General features: G+C 34.3%; 1 protein-coding gene across 3 annotated transcripts in view; it reads right to left on the reverse strand.

Moving 5' to 3' along the window:
• Positions 1-14,947, reverse strand: part of LOC126814580 (cyclic nucleotide-gated cation channel beta-3) — a 163,414-nt gene that overhangs the window by 36,592 nt on the left and 111,875 nt on the right. For 2 of the 3 annotated variants that reach the window (XM_056099643.1, XM_050539823.2), the window contains one exon: positions 6,431-6,588. In XM_056099643.1, coding sequence (XP_055955618.1) covers positions 6,431-6,588 — 158 coding nt within the window. Of the gene's footprint in view, positions 1-6,430; positions 6,589-14,784; positions 14,862-14,947 lie in introns of those variants that run through there. The other variant, XM_050539824.2, reaches the window with a different exon arrangement.

Below are 14,947 nucleotides of genomic sequence, written 5' to 3' on the forward strand. Positions count from 1 at the left end.
GATTAACGATATGATTGTTTAATCAAAATGCAGCAAAAGAAGTGTTTTTCCCTGTAACAAGTTTAAGTTTATTTCGAATCCCCACTGGGCGGGTTCCAGAAGTGATCAGCCAAGGGATGGCAAGGTGAAGGTTTAGTAACAGAAACATCCGCCATAAAAATACAGTTAGAAAATTTAAACTAGTTCTGACAGATCTGAATGCTGTTACCAGATTATCCCGAGTTTAAATACCAGTGTGGGCTGAAGAGACATTCAAAATTTTTCTAGCCCCATTCTGACCTGTAATGAGTTGAACTCACTGAGATTATAATGATATTTGTCTAGTCTTCAGATAAAATGAATATCTGAAGTTTGCCCGTGGACACATTATATGGCAGAGCATGCAAGAGATGCAAACTTGAAACATTATGGAAGAGCATGCAAGAGATGCAAACTTGACTGCAGGAGTTCCAAGAATGTTAGTCAAAAATATCACTGTTTACGTATTCTCAAGGAGAATTAGACTGTCTATACATTAGTGTGTTCACAAGGAGAATTTGACTATCTGTACATTAGCTATAGTGTGGACAAAAAAAAATAATTTTAAAACTACAACTTGGCTTTGTCGCCTTACCTTGATTATCAAAAAGCTAAAAAAAAAATGTTTTATCTCAATAGCTAGATAATCTTAAGAGCACCAATTTTCAGTTTTTCACTTGAAAGGCAAGGCTCGAAGCAGACAAAACAGATTATTGCAAATATTACAGCCTTCTACTTTGGCCATATGCATGTGACACTCCCAGATATACAATCTCATCACTGGTTCATTTTCTACTGAAACATGAAGATACCTAATTCGTACACACCTGCGCATATCAGTAAAAAGCAGACAATTAACTAATGCTTTTTGGATTATTATCATCTACATACTAATCACTTTGTAACTGTGTGTACTACATGATAATGCATGTGTGGGCTATCTATCATCTGATAGACAATCATAATAATATGAAAAAACCCAACATATTTCTATAAAGATAAAAAAACCTTCTCGTACACATTCATCTAGGCCTATTAGCTCTTTGCTCTCACATATTAAGCCTTTGCTAGTTATATCCTAATAAAAACTGAACATCTGTATTGCAATTAAATAAATAGAACCACTGAATCAAAACATTAATGTAAGTGTAAAAACAAATTACTTGTGGTTGTCAATGACAGATAAAAATGTGATTAACATTTAGATTAATTGTATATCATAGCTAGATAGGGATATAAGAATTTTTATAAAAAGAAGGAAATAACCCTGTATATGCTAATTAATAGAAATATGTGTACACTAACATATCATTTTTATGTGAACATGTAAAGGATATTAAAATTTGTGTAAATCTCAACGTTCTCACATACCTTCATTAATTCAAAATGAAAACAAGGTCATGAATGGTTCTTAATATTCAAGCAGGGACACCGAGAATTGGTTTTCCTTCTATATATAAGAGTCTAAATGTTATGTAGAGAACATATCTAGTTATTGATGGTGTTATCTTTGTATAAAATAAGGAAAACAATAAAATAGCTGAATGATTCAAAGTATTGTAATCACATCTAACAAGATAATCTATTACTTCAAGTCCATTAAATTCTTTTAATATATGGAATAATAGCACTGACATTCTTAACCTATTCATTGGCCATCAAAATATCCATAAATCAGCATAAAAGAAATTCAATGGAAGGCAGAAATCGTTGTAAGAAAACAAAGAAAAGAAATAATTGAAAAATACTATCAACATACCACCATGTTATCTAGCCAGCCTTGGCATTGATCGCCAGAATCATCGAAAATTATTGATCGTACTTTATTGGCCACAAGACATGACACAGCGGAAACACTAGCCTTGCTAGGTTATGGCCCTTAATTAATCAGATATCAGTTTGTTACTATACACTCTCACCACTTCAGTAATCACTACTAATTATAAACGGACAAATTTTTATGTATTGACAGGTCATTTTATGTGGCATTCATGGCAATATCATGTTATTTAAAATTCAACAGGGAAGTGGAAATGGCACAGCTTTATCTGGAATCGTGCTGTCTTCAGCAGAAAGTTACACACTGAATTTAGAGCAGTAAAAAAATCAATAATAATATGAATTAGTGAGAGGATGCTATCCCTATAGGTCCAGAAACTATCATACCACCTAAAATAAGACTGTAGAGATTATCATAACCTTACAAATATATTTATATGTTGCCTACCCTTTTGTTTACAATTCTGATATTACTTGTTTTCTTAAATTTTAATGTCAAAATAAAGTGTTAAATAATTCCTAGTATTATTACACATGCATTTTAATCTTGAAAACTGTAAAATAGGTTTTCACTATTTTCACTTATTGTAAATATTTTCAACAAGAAATAAATTGGTGATAAACCTTAAATTGTTGAAAAGAATGCATTTATTCCTTCTTTTAGAACTATTTTTAATTATTAACAAGAGCATCGCTACCGCTGTAATATACGTGCACATTCCTGCTTTGATTGATATGGTACTTTTTAAAATAAATAGCATGAAATATGAAATGGCTGCAATGACTATAATATGACAAGATTCAAAGAAGGCTAGGCATTGGGTTTGTTTTGCCAAATTTACAGACTAAATATTAATAAAAAAAAAATGGGTGTGACACCACCCCTGGGGGGTCAGAACATGCCCCAAAATAAATAGTTGCTATTCGTACAGTATAAGGAATAAATATGCCAAGTTCCAAGATGAACAATTCAGAATTCCAGCCTGTAAACAAAAACACAAAAATTTGGTGTGGCTCTGTCCCTGGGATTGGACATGGACCAATATGAATAGGTACAACCCTATGAAGGATCAACAGAATTGGATCCAAATATTTTAATAATTGCGACCTGTAGATTATTTACAGACAAAACATTAACAAAAAGTAGATGTGGCACCGCCGAAAGGTAGGTAGGTAGGTGGGTGGGGGTCATGTACCAAAATCAATAGTTGCCGTCCTTATGGTATAAGGAATAAGTATACCAAGTTCCAAGATAACCCATCCAGAATTGTGCCCTTCAGGTGCTAAACACCAAAAAATGGGCATGGTTTTGCCCCTGGGGTCGGGACATGCACCAAAATCAATAGTTGACGCCCTTAGGCTATAAGGAATACATATGCCTGGTTTGAAGATAATCCATTCAGAATTGCAGCCAGTATACGATAAACACAACGAGAGCATTGCTAACACTGCAATATACATCCACATTCCAGCTTTGATTGATATGGTACTTTTTAAAATAAAGGGAATGAAATATGAAATGACTGTAATATGACAAGAGGCAAAGAAGGCTAGGCGTTGGGTTTGTTTTGCCAAATTAACAGACAAAATATTAACAAAAAAGTGGGTGTGACACTGCCCCAGGAGGTCAGGGCAAGCACCAAAATAAATAGTTGCTGTCTTTACGGTGTAAGGAATAAAAATGCAAAGTTCCAAGATGATCCATTAAGAATTGCAGCCTGTAGACGATAAATACAAAAAATGGGTGTGGCTCTGCCCCTGGGGTTGGATATGGAATAATATAAATAGGTACCACCCTGTTATTAAAATGACAACATCAATAGTCAACGTCCTTAGGGTATAAGGAATAAGTATACCAAGTTCCAAGATAATCCATTCAGAATTGTGGCCTTTGGGCGCTAATAGCAAAAATTGGGCGTGGCTCTGCTCCTGGGGCCGGGGAATTCACCAAAATCAATGAGAGAGAGAGAGAGAGAGAAATGGGGTTTAACGTCCACTCGACACAAACTATGTCATTTCGGGACTAACATGGTTTAATTTTATTTACATAATTCGATTGCGCGTACCAAAATCAATGGTTGATGCCCTTAGGCTATAAGGAATACATATGCCAAGTACCAAGTTGATCCATTCAAAATTCCGGCCTGTAAACAATTGGTTGTGGGTCTGCGCCTTGGGGTCGGGACACGCAGTTGTCGTCCTTAGGCTATAAGGAATACATATCCCAAGTTCAAAGACAATCCATTAAGAATCGTGGCCTGTAAGCAACTCACAGAGACACAAAGAAAACATGGGTGTGGCTCTGTAGGCGACACACAAACATTGGGAGTGGTATAAGGAATAAGTATAAAAAAGTTTTCAAGACGATCGATTAAGCATTGCGGGCTGTAAGTGACATACAGGCACCAAAAAAAAATGGGCGTGGCTATGCCCCTGAGGGTTGGGCATTCACCACAAACAATAGGGATGTTCCTTAGGATAGAAGGAATAAGAATGCAAAGTTTCAAGGTGATACGTTAAGAAATGCAGTCTGTAGATGACAAACAAATAATTACAAGAAATGGGCGTGGCTCTGCCACTGAGGGTCTGGCATGCATCAAAAACAATAGGGATCATCCTTAGGGTATAAGTAATTCATATGAATTTTTTTTAAGATGATCGATTAAGAATTGTGGCCTGTAGGAGACACACAAAAAGAAAATGGGTGTGGCTCTGCCCCCCAAACGATAGGGATGTTCCTTAGGGTACAAAGAATAAGTATGCAATGTTTCAAGATGATACATTAAGAAATGCGGCCTGTAGACGACAAACAAACAAATACAAGAAATTGGCCTGGCTCTGCCCCTGGGGATCGGGCATGCACCAAAAACAATAGGGATCATCCTTAGGGTATAAGGAATAAGTATGTAAAGTTTCAAGATGATCACTTAAGCATTGTGGCCTGTAGGTGACACACCGACACCCAAAAAGAAAATGAGCGTGGCTTGGAGTTGGGTATGCACTCCAAACGACAGGGATGTTCCTTAGGGTACAAGAATAAGTATGCAAAGTTTCAAGATGATACTTTAAGAAATGCGGCCTGTAGACGACAAACAAACAAATACAAGAAATTGGCCTAGCTCTGCCCCTGGGGATCAGGCATGCACCAAAAACAATAGGGATCATCCTTAGGATATAAGGAATAAGTATGTAAAGTTTCAAGACAATCCATAAAGAATTGCACCCTGTAGGCGACGCACAGACACACACACACACCGACAAGTCCCATACACACAGACACAGGCCTCGAAATGTTTAAATAACCTGTCACTCTCAATTATCAAAGACCAATCACATGACACATATATCCTTACATGTAGGTACACACACACACTCTTAAATTGTTAAGGTCTTGACGTACATTGCTCCATATAAATATCGTAATATGAAACATTTTTATTTCTTCAACATCTGAATGCCTATAAGTTCTTGAAAGTCCGTGAATCTGCTTTGGCTCAGCGACTCGAAGATTCATACAATTCTATCATCCGCCAAGTATCATGGTACCAAACTTGCGTACTAAATCGAATACTTCGTTGTTGAGGTGTATAATTCAGATTTTAAAATATCCGTAATACATTGATTATCAAAACACGAATCACACCTGTGCATGGTACCATATTTACATGTACCGCGTGCGGAGGACAAGTAACGCCCCTTGGAATTCCTTTCTCACATATCTTGTCTATATTTACGCTACAAATTATATTTATATATGAAATATTTTTCCGATCAAATTATTTGATTTTGTAAATTTTCTTATAAATTATTCATAGCCTTTATTTATGGAAATTGTTTTAAACTTTTTAAATGATTAAATACACGTCACCAGGCAACGAGCCGTGTGCATTTCCATTCCAGCTACCACTATATTTACTGTGGTGTCGCTACGATAGAACTATTTTAGATGACCTGGGGGTGCGTTTTAATTTATTTAGATATAATACTTCATAATGCTATAAACTAGTGTCAAGCAGATGAAAACAAGCGTAAATGGTGTGAAATTCATTGTTATAAAATTGTCTACTTCCAAACTGTGAGAGTAACTGTTGCCTATGACAGAGCGAAATGTAAACAGTGCAAATGGCAACTTTTCGCGGTATTTCCGTGCTTAATTCTTGCATTTAGAAACGAATAATTAAATGTACGTGACGTGAGTATTGTGGTCTTAAGTCAGTTTACTGAACATCAAGTAAAATTTAGTCCACCTGTCGCAAGTGACAGGTAGTTTTACTTGCTACCTGTCAGACGAAAAAATCGCCTGTCAACGACAAGTAGACAGGCAAACATTTCGAGCTATGCAGACAGGTCCATCAATAAAATAACAAAATCTATAAGGATCACTTTGGGTAATGTAGCATTACAACTTTGTCTCAAGAAGTTGTTCCATCATCAAACTCCTTGTAAAATTGAATTTCGATACGCTTCCTATCCTTGTGACTTGCAGAACAACATGAGCCAGTTCTGAGTTTTTGAAATCCGCTACAGGATTAGGTAGGCAGGGAATATGCAAATACTGGTAATTTATGCAGGACTCAGCAAACTGGGGGGAAAAATTCACAGAAATACTGACTTAATTAAGGAGTTATCTTACCTGATTTGGCATCATAACTAGATGTCGAAGATGGTGTTGCTGGTTGAGCAACTCTTTCTTTTGTTCTTTGTGTTCTACTAGAGAAGGCTCGCACCAACTCATGCATACGATCACTAAGAGTACTGCTGACATTGGACAAACTGTTGGTATTAGATATACTGAAATTATAACAATGAAATTAATAAATACTTTATATTTCATGAACCTAAAGCCTGGAAATATGCCACCTGTTACTGACAATGCATGGTACAAATTCAGGCCTTAATTTCTTAGGTGTCTGTCAATTTTCTGGCACAGCTTTGTCACATCTATATGTTTAATAATAATATAATAATAATCCTCTATCTTTATAGCGCAATAATACTAAAACAGAAAACAGTTCTCTCTACTGAACTAAGGAAAATGTGAGTCAAATCTGTAAACAAGAAAGTTTTTAGCTGAGCATTAAATGCATTTAAGGAGTCAGTGGTTCTAAAGTTGTAAGGCAATCAATTCCATAAGAGAAGAGGGCAGAGAAGAATGAAAAAGATCTTTTAGTAATTTCAACATTAACTGATGGTTGATGCAGAAATTGTTTATCTGTAAATATATGCTCCTCTCAATGCACCTCGACTTTTCTTTGCTGGAGTCATTAAAATTTAAAGACTCTCGCAAACTACCTAATCGCTCTCCTAAATATTGAGATTAATAAACTACTTTCAGATTTTGTTTATAGCATACGTTCAAGCTATCAGTTTCCATAATTTTAATTCAAACGCTACCATATTTACCAATCATATCGCCCTCGTTTTCAATCTGATGTCAAATGCTAATGTAAGGCATTATCTTCCATACATTTGTAAATAGAATATTAAACAAGCCTTTAAAGCAGAAATACAATTTGGTTCTCCTTAATTCATAAAATGTAGAATTACTCTTGCAATATAATTATGAAGAGTTTTTATGGGAGCTTTTTTCTCATTATGAAATTGGCAGCAGCCTTTTATGGCTCCTGCATGATTTCATTATTTCATAAATGTGAAGGACTGATAATATATTCAATACATACATCTGATAGTCTGAAACTGTCGGGTACAACTTCAATATTCTCTGACATTTTGTCTGGTATATCTAAAGTCATTACTTCCAGACCTGCATCAGAGGTACAGGATTGCAACCACAGATTTATACCTTGAATATCATAGTTTTTTGCATTAGGGCTTTAAAGTCACAACTCATAAGATCAAATCACATTAGACATGGATAAGTTACTGGAGTTCTAGAACAAGTTCAAATTTATGTTTCATTTGAACTTGATGAAAGCCTATAATATACATGTACTAATTCGGCAATTTATCAATAAGTAATCTATAAAGTCTTTATCGAAGGTATCTTTGGTAAAATTGCTGGAGATGGGCATGAGGATAGCAGAATAATCATTTCTTAAATCTGTATATCTTTTAAAGTTATATTCCACTTTTAAACCAGCGCCTGCCAGGCAGGATACACCCACATTTTGCAAGAGATGGATAGAGAACAAACCAAAAACAAATGGAATTTTTTGTACAATCAGGGGCAATAATCCAGAAAGTTATGGTCTGAAATGCGCAAATATCAAAAGAATCCGAGATCTTTGGGATATAAAGATATGTTTTAAGTTTCATCAAAATCTGATAAAAATTGTGATCTCTACAGGGTCCACAATTAACCTTCGTATTGCATACTTTTACTCAATTTGCGTACAAAGAGCGGCCATTTTGTCGGGCAGTTTCATTTCAATTTACCCGAAATTCGAATTCAACCTTCATTATGGTGGAATGGTGATATTATAAAATGGTTTTGAAAGTTGGAAAAAAAAAGTGACCTCTAGAGAATCCGCGAGCTGAAAATGCGATTTTTCGAACAATCAGGCACCATAATCCAGGAAGTTACGTTCGGATATGCGCGATGATCAAAAGGAACCAAGATCTTAGTGTGTAATGGTGATATATCCACATGTTTTTTTTTAAATCGGATAAAAATTGTGACCTCTAAAGGGACCGCAAGCTAAAATCGTGATTTTTTGTACAATCAAGGGCCATAATTCAGGAAGTTATGATGCAATACGTGCAAATATATCGAAAAGAACTAAGATCTTTGGGTAACAAACATGTTTTTCAACTTTCATTAAAATCGGATCAAAATTGTGACCTCTAGGAGGTCCACAACCTTGATAAACAGATGCTATACACTATTTGCATACGAGGGGCGGCCATTTTGTCCAGCAGTTTTGGCTCGATATTCACGAAATTGGAATTCCACAAACATCACGGTGTAATGGTGATATATTCAAATGTTTTTTTAAATCGGATAAAAATTATAGGGTCCACAAGCTAAAAACACGATTTTTCATACAAACAGGGGCCATAATTCAGGAAGTTACGGTCCGATATGTGCGAATATCGACAGGAACCGAGATCTTTGGGTTATAAACTTACATTTCAAGTTTCAACAAAATCGGATAAAAATTGTGACCTCTAGAGGGTCCACAAGCTACGGTCCGATACATGCCAATATCGAAAGGAACCAAGATCTTAGGGAGATAAACCTATATTTCAAGTTTCATTGAAATCGGATAAAAATTGTGACCTGTAGAGTGTCCACAAGCAATTGTGGATGGACGGCCGTTGGGACGTACAGGGGCAACGACAATATACATCCACATGAAAATGTGGTGTATAAAAATTAATTGCTGTATGACAGCTCTCAATTTCTTGATAGCAAATTTCAAGTTCAAGAATGCCCCATTTACTTGACTTTGCCTTGTTTAGCTTACTTCCTGGCTTTTCTAGCAATCTAGCCAGATCAGACAGAATTCCACACAATACTTTGTGCAGTTTATAGTGGTATGATATCAATACTGGTATCTTACATTGCAATAAAAGTACCAGGGACCAACATTAATGTATGCTACCAGTAATTAATAGTTATCTATAAATTAATAATAAAATATACTTGTTAAAATGTTTCTGTGTAACAGAAAATTTTTTTTGAAAACAAAATTAGAAACCCCCCCAGTAAAGTTTGAAAAAAGAGATAATACCTAGAAATTTGCAAGTGTCTGTCAACGTCCATTATTCCGAACACAACAAATATCCTGAATAACATGTATATGTAACAGCTAAATAAAAATCACAAATTGAAACCTCTACGCAAGCACCAATTGATCTTTCTGATAAAATAGCAAAGAGGAGTTACTCTTGTACTCAATGTCACGGGCAGTCTTCTTTTCAGTGTAAATGATATCTAAGATTAAGATCCATGACCCGGCTATCTAATTTGTTTTGCCTCCCCCCTCTCCACATACTACTGTTGTTGGTGTATTAATCAGTGAATCAATACATCTTATTGTCCACGACACTAGATGTTCAATTATAAACACAATACCTGTGTAAAGAACCGTGAACGTAAAGCCAGATCAAACTTAATCGTTATAAAGAATCATTTTTGACTTCCATATTAACTTAGTCTCTCTTAAAGCTTCACTCTCTGTCCTTACAACTCTGCCATAATTAAAAAACATCCCATCTAATATTATTTACTGGGCAAATGTAAATAGTAAAAATGTCTATCTTTATGGATTCTTATATTGATATTGGAAGATATTCAAATTGCTTTTCGGAGAGCAATTTCTTAAAATTGCATAAAGAAAACTGATCCATGTTTTAATACAGATTAAATATACTGTTATTCTGTTGGTTTTCATTCAATCTGAAATCCTTGAGTAAGTTCTGAAATCAATGTTTCATAAATATTGAATTTCATCAAGTTTCCATAAATCAATTGGGGTTTTCTTTAAAGTGGTCATTTCACATTAAGAATCTCTGAATGTCATTAATTGAATTAAAAACAGATTTTAGCAATTTTGTAGGGTGATGCTGATTTCCTTTGACCCTATTTTGTTTATATTGTTTCCAATTCATCACACTGATCGGAATAGGACTGATATTCATTTTAGAGACTTTGCAAGAAATTTAAATTCCCTGCAACCAAGATAAGAGACTTTAATATTGTAATGCAAAGAAAGCTTTGGGTTTCCTTTCACACAAATTAAAAAATCTCCCTAAACTCATAACCTCGACCAATAGCTAATAAAATCTGTCTCTCAGAATGGTCAATTTCAGACGATTACATCATATCCTGGTCCAGTTGAAACTTGTTGGCGGTGGAAGATTCAATTTCTTAAACTATAATGAGAAAGTGAAGATGGCACTGACAGAGACATTGAAGATTACTACTGCATCAATAAGAAATGTCATTTTTATCCACTTTTTGAATACTTAGTTCAAATTCAAAAAAATTATACAAGACAGTCAATATGTAGATGGGAGAGAAATCAAGTTATTTATTATATTATTGATAAAACATGTCACAACGATTCATTGATTATTTAAATTCCATATACCTGGGTCCATATTCAAAGAATATATATTAAGTCTAAGATAGTCACTTAACTACTAGATTTTACTTAAATATACATAACTTCCTGTAAGTTAAGGGTAAGTGGTATTCAAAGGCAGTGTTAAGAATCAAATTTTCCCTTCAAGTTAAGCTGCCTTAACTTATAAGTGTTTAGTCTTTTAGAGGTATTCAAAGGCCAGTTAAAGTGAGAAAAATTGGCTAGTGACCTATGGGAGGTACCTTAAAGTTAAGTGAGATTATAATGACCTCTTTTGACCGGAGTACACAATGTAGTAGCAGACCCGTAATGACGATTTTAAAAGTTAGGGAATTGAGATTGAAACAAAGACAATGTTGCTGAGCGTAGCTGGCATCAAACGTTTTTTTTTTTCATCATCAGCTTTGATTTTGTAGAGCCATAACAGGGAGATTTTTTTTGAAAAACATCTATATATATGACAACAGCTGTTCCAGTAACGGATGTGTACCATCATAATTTATCATAAATTACAGTCAAACTATTTTCGTGCGTTACAATGTAATATTTCGACAAACATTTTCTTAGTAATAACAACTAAGATTTTAATAGAGTATAGTGGTGCTCTTAAGGGGACCTAACTTGCGTGCAACGTGAGTAATTCGCGATTTTTGGCAGTGGAGGTTATTCCATAAGTTAAAAATTCATGCTTTTTGACTAATGTTGGTATTCCATATTTTAAGTATGCAGTTAAGTTTTTCACATAGAAAGTATATGTAAAATAGAGACTTTGAATACCGATTTAAGGTAAGACACTTGGTTAAGTGGAAAAATTAAGTATTTCTACTTAACTTTAAGAAAACCTTTGAATACGGACCCTGATGTTTGAATCTCAAATCAATTGTGCTTGCCTATACTGATATGTGAAGAATCCTGATCTAATAAAGTTCACATTTGAACATCAAATTCCGTAGAAATTTGGCATTCAAATCCTAAATACACAGAGCATTACATAATCAATTTCGCTGATCTAAAAGAATGACTGATAAATGTAGCCTATTTCTATTGAGGAATTATTTTTTTAAGAACAGTTTTTATAATTGTGACATTTAGCATATTTGTAAACTAATTTCCTTCTGATAAATTGCTATTCATACCTATAACAGCATGAGAGATTTGTCCAGTCTTTAAAATTAATAGGACTAAGACTAATAATTATTTCCCCTTATTTAGTGCGAGTTATAAATAGACAATTTTTCCCTTAATTTTTTTCTCCCTCTCTTTCTGCATTTTTTTGGTTGACTTTTTGGTTTAGAATTGGAGAAAAGGGATCAAATTTGCAATTTCATAGCTGTTTTGGGCAATACTGATGATATTACAGTGAAGGGATAGGGGGTGTAAAGTATCTTTCTGCAGAGCAATCATTGTGTCGGAAGTGAGATTTTCACCCCAGTCAACATCAAATCTCTGTAGCAAAAAACCTAAACGGTCAACCCCCTACAAAATTATGATGAGGAGATTGCCAAATGTGGTCCCCATTGTGCCTATAAAGATTGGAACCAACGGAATGTGATGGTACAGCCATTTAACACTGAAGTCAATGGGCAAATAATTGCTAGTCTGAGATCAACACCTATGGAGGCAGACCACCATTAATTTCCCCATTGACTTCAATGTTAATTCTGGCCTCTTTGCCAACCTCCAACTTTTCCCAAAATTTTCGTTGGGCTGAATGCTTTTCAGTACAGACAGAGGAACAAATGGTCATGTCTTTGCACTAAAATTTGTATGAGGTTGACCACCAAAATTTTGAGATACACAAACTTGAAGAAGCATACTAAAAACATGTAACTAGTTGCTGTACATATCGCCGTAGCTAACCTGATAAACCTCTTATCCTTCCGCCTCAAAATCATGAATATTTACCAAAACCTGGCAGAAAATGTTAATTCAAACCCTCTTCGTCCATTCTAGACCAAAAAATCAACAAAAATGGGCATGCAAAAGGGGAGAAAAGAGAGAGAGAGAGAGAATTGCTATAAATAGACGAACTACAATTCGTGGGTACCGAGATGATGAAATTTAATGGTGGTCTGCCTCCTATATGGTTTTATAAGTTCATATATCATCAAAATTCTTTTCTTTATAGCTTCACACTTATTTTTGCAACATTATTATAATACAGAATCAGAAAAAAATAATTACTGCAGAAATGGTGACCCTTTAAAGTTATGTACTGTTTTGTATACCGGATTGCAGCTCAGGTCCATGGGCCTTTTGTTCTAGAATTGAAGATTCTTTCTTAATTTTGTCGAAATGTGAGTTCTGCGAAAAGATTTAAAGAGTTTCAAACAAGTCACATCAAAAATATTCAAAATATTGGAATATTTTTCAAAAATTGACTTTCTTTTACCTTTTTCTACAAAATGGTCCATTTTTGACACTTTGTATGCCCCAAAATGCTAATATTTCCCTATTTCTGGGAAAGTCTGAGATGAAAAGCATTTATTTCTAGAAACCTTGGCCGGTATACAGGAAGACAAGCTGCAAATTTGTTGCATTGAAGGTAACTGTAAGGAACTATAGTGAAACCTGTAAGCCCACCCTCTAAAAATGTTGGTGTGGTAACAAATCCCACTTGTGTCCACATAAGTAATACTGTTGATGGAATATGGCTAAAAGCCATGTTCTTCTATCCCTGGCTTATATACATACATATAAACACAGTTTGTTATAAGAAGTATGAATTATTTATTAAAATATGGATTGATAAATGTAAAATAAATGCTGTATTTAGGTGACAACCAACCACTCTAATAAAAGGGTCGCAAAGCACTATTTTTTTTTAAAAAATGGGCATATTTCAGTTTTTAAAATACTTTAACAACAGAGATATCCTTGAAATTACATAGTGTAAATATTATGTGGAAGCAAGTTGTTTTAATCTTTACATCAATGTCCTGACAAAATGAGATGGAAAAAGGGAGTTCTGACATAATTCAAAGCATAAAAGGGGTATGAAAAGGCTATTAATTAATATTTTATTGCCCTGTAAGTGCCACATTTTAAAAGATCACCACAAATAATAGAATTACATTCAAAATGTAAAACATTAAGCTGCAAAAAACACATCTATAACATATCCATTTTGGGGTGTGGACTCATTTGGAAGAAATGTCATAGGATTACATGTTTGACCATAAACAAAAAGTCATAGAAATCCTTGAAATCTTATATGTAACTATTTTTTTGTGTCAAATAAAATGCTCGGTTACAATTCAAGCACAAAATCAAATTACTGCTAATTTGGAGTTAACAAATGTTCAATTGAATATCCAAATATCATCTTCAAGAAAAGGGGTGGGGAGGGTGAGCCAGTCTAAATGAAATGAAGACAGAGAAATTTCCCGGCAAACACATAGATTTTACTTTCTCAAGAAGGGAAATGCAACAATTTCAGGTTTTGAAAGATTAAAATTGTGTTAAGCCTGAGGAAAACAGCAGCAAAATGCAGTTCACTCATGTTTTGAAAATTCTAACACACCTAAGCAGAACATAATTAGACTAAATTTCTTAATTTTTAAATTTTTGACAAACACATGAATACTTTTTCAATATCTGACAAACACATGGATCCTTGCCAAGTTATTTAACAATGAAAATAAAGACATGCAAGACATTTTGGTTCATTTACAACAGATGAATAATTAAAATTTTGACAGCAATATTGGGGGTAATCTGAAGAATTTCAGACAATTTATCATGATTTTTAGGCAAAATTGAGTGAAATTATGATACTTTCTTCCCGTCTAACCTTTATAATGCAGAAAAAGTAAAAATCATACATTAAAATATTTTCCACTAATTTTGAAAAGTAAATAAACACTGAAAATCACAAAATTTTGAATAAAATCAAAATTTCCCCTCCCAAATTTGTCAAATATTTTTGAAATTTTACCATTTCACATTTTTTACTATCAAAATGCCATATATCACATTTTCTGACAATTTGGAGATCATATCATCAAATTTAGGCCTTTCATCCACTGTCAGGTTGTTTTCATATAGGAGGCAGACCACCATTAATTTCCCCATTGACTTCAATTTTAATTCTGGCCTCT

Source organism: Patella vulgata, chromosome 3 (genome assembly GCF_932274485.2).
Source record: "Patella vulgata chromosome 3, xgPatVulg1.2, whole genome shotgun sequence".
Lineage (NCBI taxonomy): Eukaryota > Metazoa > Mollusca > Gastropoda > Patellidae > Patella > Patella vulgata.